Raw genomic sequence first — 6,257 nt, forward strand, 5'->3', positions numbered from 1 at the left:
CTCAGCCTCGTCAGGGTTACAAAGTTATTTTCTGAAGCCCGTGGGCGCTCCTCTGCCCCTCCCCCCCAAGTTCTGTTCGCGCGCCCTCTTCCCCCTCCTCCCTCACCTCCTCGGGTTTCGTTCTTTCAAACTTTTTGAGACCCTAATTGGTGGTCTCGGAGCGGGTCTCAGGGACTCCCGCCTCCTGAATAACTCTCATCACGTCATTCGACCCAAGAGGGGTCTGGAGGGTGAACTAAAGGGCTCCCCGAACTTTTTTTTTTCCTCCAAGCTGGGCCATAGGGGGCTCGGTGTTGATTGGCTAGGGCTCATCACGGCGAGCCTGTCAATCACGGGGCCGACGGGTGGTGAGAGGCGGACCGAGCCCCAACCCTCCCGGATCTGAGCAGGTATATAAAGCAATCGGCGAGCTTCCCGGGCAGGCAGCGAATGCGACCAGCTCGAGAGAACGCATCAGGTGAGAGAAGCCCGCGCGTTCCCGCCGACTTCGCGCGGAGCACTCCCGCAAGCCTGCCCTTCCCGCCCGACTCTCCGGCCCACCGGCCCCCAAACGCCACTCCGACGGAGTCCCCCGGCCTTTTCACCGTGGCCGCTCCAGCCCCTGGAGCGCCTTCTCCTCCCGCCACGCTGGCGCACCTTCTTCCCGCCCCGGCAATGTACAGCCTGCTGGAGACTGAACTCAAGAACCCCGTAGGGCCGCCCACCCCAACAGCGGCCACCGGCGGCCCCGCAGCCCCGGGCGGTGCAGGCAAGAGTAGCGCAAACCCAGCCAGCGGCGCGAACGCAGGCAGCGGTGGCGCGAACGGCGGCGGCGGGGGCAGCGACCAGGATCGCGTAAAGCGGCCCATGAATGCTTTCATGGTCTGGTCCCGCGGGCAGCGGCGCAAGATGGCCCTGGAGAACCCCAAGATGCACAACTCTGAAATCAGCAAGCGCTTGGGCGCCGACTGGAAACTGCTGACCGACGCCGAGAAGCGGCCTTTCATCGACGAGGCCAAGCGACTGCGTGCGGTGCACATGAAGGAGTATCCGGACTACAAGTACCGGCCGCGCCGCAAGACCAAGACGCTGCTCAAGAAGGACAAGTACTCCCTGCCCGGCGGCCTCCTGCCCCCGGGCGCCGCCGCCGCAGCGGCCGCGGCAGCCGCCGCCGCGGCCGCCAACAGCCCAGTGGGCGTGGGTCAGCGCCTGGACACGTACTCGCACGTGAACGGCTGGGCCAACGGCGCGTACTCGCTGGTGCAGGAGCAACTGGGCTACGCGCAGCCCCCGAGCATGAGCAGCCCGCCGCCGCCGCCCGCGCTACCGCAGATGCACCGCTACGACATGGCTGGCCTGCAGTACAGCCCCATGATGCCACCCGGCGCCCAGAGCTACATGAACGCCGCGGCCGCCGCGGCCGCCGCCTCGGGCTATGGAGGCATGGCGCCTTCGGCCGCCGCCGCGGCCGCTGCCGCCTACGGGCAACAGCCCGCCACCGCTGCCGCCGCGGCCGCAGCTGCTGCCGCCATGAGCCTGGGCCCCATGGGCTCCGTGGTGAAGTCGGAGCCCAGCTCACCGCCGCCCGCCATCGCTTCGCACTCGCAGCGCGCGTGCCTTGGCGACCTGCGCGACATGATCAGCATGTACCTGCCACCTGGCGGGGATGCGGCTGACGCCGCCTCTCCACTGCCGGGCGGCCGACTGCACGGCGTACACCAGCACTACCAGGGCGCCGGGACTGCGGTCAATGGAACGGTGCCGCTGACCCACATCTGAGCTCCCGCCTGCGCTTCTAGCTCTTCGCCCCCACCCTGCCCCACACCCCCAAGTTGGGACGCCTTGTTGTTTAGCTTTGCTTGCCTGGGACTGTTGCCTTGTACCGAAGATGAGGAGAACTGAAAGTTTTGCTGTAGCTGTCGGGTTTTGTACAAAAGCAAAAAGAAGTTAGGAACGGCGGAAATGGGACTTTCTAGAGCCTCAGGCTTCTGATCGCTGCCCCTCCCTCCCCCTTTGTAGGCTGGGAACCGCTGTGATGTTTGCGAAGAAAATGCAGCCCCTTTCTCCTCTTCCCGGGTCCTAGGTTCTTCTGTTGCATTTGAAAATGTTGTCTTGTTAGTTTGCTATTAATCGAGGAGTGAGTGAGATTGACCCACGAACTGCAATGCCTCCACACCTCCCCCCGGTCGTATTGCTTCTGCTTTCCTCTGATTTTTGGGGGGCTGACCGCGCCAACTGGCGCGACAGCTAAAGCCAATGTTAATTTATAGCCAGGTGTGCGTGTTTCCCGCCTCGCCGCCCCTGGCCGCGGGACAGCTTCTGTCCAGTGCGCATTTAGGCTGTTGAGTTTGTGATTTCTTGCAGTGATATGTTTGCTATTTCGTCATGCTAATGTGTTCTTTCGTTTGGGTAGTGGGGAGGGGGTTATTTTGTTCTGGGTTTTTTCAAGATTTTACTCTTAATTGCTAAATGAGAGATCAATAAATTTTATAATCTACATGCTGGAGTCCTGATGATTTTGCGGGCCCGAAATTTTAAGTGCGGGTTGGGAGGGAGACCAACACGTAGTTTTAGAACTCAGTTTGCAGACCTGGGACTGAGTAGGGCTCGAGGGGGGGCGACCTGAAATGATTTCTTTTAAACTACTGGAGGTCCAACCCACAACAGCTCCCAGTACTCTCAAATGAGAAACAGTCTCAAATGGAGGGAAAGATTTGTCTTCTGGAAGCGCCTACCCGGAGGTGGCCCACACTACCTGAGCTGCACACCCCCCGCGCGCAGCCGTGCACTTGTTGATTGCGGTGGTGAGCATTCCGGTATTGATCCTCTGCTTCCGCAGCCATGCGGGTGGGAGGCAGACACCTGCAGCCGCGGAAACTTACCAAAAGCGGGGCACTTACTTCTGTGCACTGGGGCGGGAAGATACTTGAGCTGAGTTGAAATATTTACAAAACGAAAGCCCTTCAGAAATCTCAGTGATCGTATTTAAAATACATGGTTACAGGCGTCCCCGTTAGGATATAAATATTTCCACCGTGGTAGCTGAAGCAGAGGTGTGAACATTCAACAGTGGAAGATTTTGTTTTAAAAGTTACACTGCAGATGTGCAAAAGAGTTTTCGAGCACCTCCCAAGGCTCGCTTTTAACTTGTCAAAGCAGTTTGCTTATTTGTTTTCTAGAAAGGCTCTCTCTCATCTTGAGCCCAGAGCTTGTTTTCTATTCCCTTTCCTCCAGCCCAGAACCACTGACCATTCCATTGTACTCCCCCAAGGGTCCTTCCTTTCGCTTCGAGCCCCAGCGTATCTGTTTGGGGTCTAGGAAGAAAACAAATAGAATCCGTGTTTTTTTACCCCCTCCTCAGCTGTTTGAGGTGATTTCCTTAATCCCTTTAATCCTGTTACCTCGCTATCCCAGAATAACTAAACTCGGCTTTTCCAATAAGCTTGGCCTGGTGCACTGGTTTTATCCTCATCCACTCCTGACCACAGGTTTCTTTGCTTGCGGTCTGTTGGGACCCTAGGCGACAGAGTCCTCGGTAAATTGGTCCGAATTCCACGTTTCCAGCCGGCTTCCTTTGTGTGGACTAGCCATTCACCTGCGGGTCTGGGCGGGCCTCAGGGGGAGGAGCGGGGGTTTCTGAGGCTTCGGGGGTCGTGCCCGCTTTTTACACATCACTGCAGCTCCAGGAGACTAAAGCCACCCCGCCTCTCCAAGAAAGGTCGGGTCTCCCTGGGAAGGCAGCACCAACCCTCCTCCGAAGACGTTTGCACAGTCCTCCCCACCCCCCGCACCCCATCCCCCACTGTCCAGCATGGGGTGGGATGGGGCCAGCGTTGATTTACAGATGCAGTCCCATTGCTCTCCTTGCAGGGCTCTTCCTGGGCCTGCTGCGTTCAGGCTGGGCCTCTTACCTCCTCTCCTCACGCTAAAGCCATAGACCTCAATCCCCTCTTGACCAATGCGAGCTTCCACCCTTTCCAGCAGTGATTGGAGCAAAGCCACTAGCTGCTTGGTGGGCGAGCCTCCCTCACCGCCAAAGTCCCAATGGGAAACTTGTCAGACCCACCACCCTATTCCAATCTTTCAGTCTTTGGCCTTAGAAAACATCTGCCTAAGGTTACTCTAGATTTTGGTCTGAAATGATTCCAGGAAAGGGTGGGGTACGAACAAGCAATGCCCCCCCACTGAGGGGGCGGTGGCAGAGGGGGAATAAACTCTGACATCGTTTCTTTGGAAGAGCTCATTGTGCTGCTGCCTTCTTAGAAGTGCCAGGGTCACCCTTTCAGCATGTCGCACGTACTGCTCACTCTCGCTCTAAGTATCCGTGGCTTTGTGCTCCACTTTGTCTGATTTCCAAATTGCCTTTAAGAAGAGAAAAGATTTCATCGATCAGCACATTTGGAGGATTTGAATACAGATGAGATAATGTTTTTAAACTTCAGCGATAGGGAAGAGAACTAGACTGAACTGGAATGAAGCTGCCCTTCTCTGCCCAGAATTTCACACCAGAAACTGTCCTCCCCACACTGCTCACCAGGGTGACTGCTCCTTCGTCTGTTTTTAGAGTTGAGGTTCTGATAAGGCTTAATTTAAAGGGAGGGCTCTGCCCCTAAAACAGCAACAAACTCAAAATATGCCTTCAATCCCTGCTGCCTTCTCTGGCTGGCTTTGTCACCAAAAGGGGAAATGATAGTGCTCAAGGTGGCCTTGCTGCATTCAAATACAGCCCAGTGCAAGCAGATTCTCAGACCCTGGGGAAGGATTCTCCTTGTTCTGCCTGTCTGCCACAAAAGGAAGTTAGAAGCCAAGGAACTCACAGCCCCGGCTGCCTCTACAGCCCATAATCCAGTAAAATGTCTGGAGAAAAGAGGTATTTTCTGACATAGAGACACTTAGTAGGCACTGCTTGTCCGGTGGTAAGAAGGAGAGAGACAGGTCCTTACAAAGCAAAACACAGGAGTCCAAAGTCTTCTAGTTTCTCTGCCAGGACCATAGCTACATTTGGTGGAAATTACCCTGCTAGAGATTTGCTTTCCTGTCCGGTGACTATAGAATTTCCCTTATTAATTCCCTGCCTAGAAGTCCACAGGGATGGGGCTGGGTGTTCAAAGTGCAGGCAAAGATTGATAAATAACCTTGTCTGTCATAGCTGCTCTTATACTGCTTATATATTATAACCACCTTGAATGTTCAGGAAAGAGGAAATAAAATAAGGATTTTTAAAAAAAAATGGCTGCCGTGTAGTTATCAAAATCATTTATGGAGTGACTTTAGTAACACAGAAAGCCATCCTAATACCAAGTGAAGAGAACAAGATGCCAGAACTCTTATTTAGCATGTGTGACCTTGACTATTCAAAAATAAGTATCTATGACAGAGAAACAAGCAAAAAAAAGTCCAGCGTGGTAGTAAGCATGCTGGCGAGTCTTCCTTCAGCTTTCTATTTTTCTCTAATACGATTGCATTTCTGTTATCACCAGAAAAGGCAGTTTCAAAATATATGCCTTCCCCACCATGAATACCGAAATGCGCCTCTTTGTGAAAGAATGTTCAAGCCTCTCCTTCAGCTGTTGGGGGGGGGGCAGGGAGCCCCAAGAGGAGTAATCCTCTAGCTTTTCTCAACAGCTGAGGCTGCAGTTAACAGAGGCAGGAGGAGCACACCAGAGCAACCCCCTGCCTGGTCCCCTCGGAAGAAAGCTGGAGCAGAAGCAGATTAGTGAGTGGCTCATCATTCTTCGAACTCACTCACTGGAGAAAAAGACCTCCTTTGGAGTCATGCCTAACAGCCTGGGATTTTAAGGAGCAGGGGCCACCGAGGTGCCCCAAGATCCATGATCACAGGTGCTCCAGCAGCTTTTGCTGCCCTCTTGGGAAGGGCAAGAGCAAGCCCAGGGATGGGATCCTGGTTAGGGGGATAAGAGACTAGGTGAGCAACAGGTAGCAACTGAATGGAATATATTGAGTCTTTTTTTCCCCACCGCCACCATATTCATCCATCCCACCTCCTCACTGCATGACCTTTTCTCTGGGCTTCCACTCTGTGCCACAGCGTATGCACATAAATTCCATTATGGCATTTCCTTTCTCAAATAATTTTCTGGTGGCTTCCAGTGGAGAGCTTTTAGGGGAAAAATCCTAACTACTTTAAAGTTTTGCTGTAGTTTCTATCCAGTTTCCAAGCTTCACTCCTTGTATTTCTGCTGGCCCCTTTCTCCCAGTAGGCAGGATTCCGTTGAGAAATGTTTGCCAAATAAACAAATTGTGATTCCTAGTGATGT

At 54.2% G+C, this 6,257-nt stretch overlaps 1 protein-coding gene across 1 annotated transcript; it reads left to right on the forward strand.

The window, feature by feature from the left end:
• The first annotated feature begins 429 nt into the window (after nt 1-429).
• On the forward strand, nt 430-2,363 carry Sox3 (SRY-box transcription factor 3). Its single transcript, XM_057760104.1, has one exon. The coding sequence runs from the start codon at nt 430-432 to the stop codon at nt 1,756-1,758; it is 1,329 nt and encodes a 442-aa protein (XP_057616087.1). The 3' UTR covers nt 1,759-2,363.
• The last annotated feature ends 3,894 nt before the right edge of the window (nt 2,364-6,257 follow it).

This window comes from Chionomys nivalis, chromosome X (genome assembly GCF_950005125.1).
Source record: "Chionomys nivalis chromosome X, mChiNiv1.1, whole genome shotgun sequence".
NCBI lineage: Eukaryota > Metazoa > Chordata > Mammalia > Rodentia > Cricetidae > Chionomys > Chionomys nivalis.

Excerpts from the sequence above, each read along its gene's own strand:
- Sox3 (XM_057760104.1), top strand. The coding sequence starts at position 430 with ATGCGACCAGCTCGAGAGAACGCATCAGGTGAGAGAAGCCCGCGCGTT.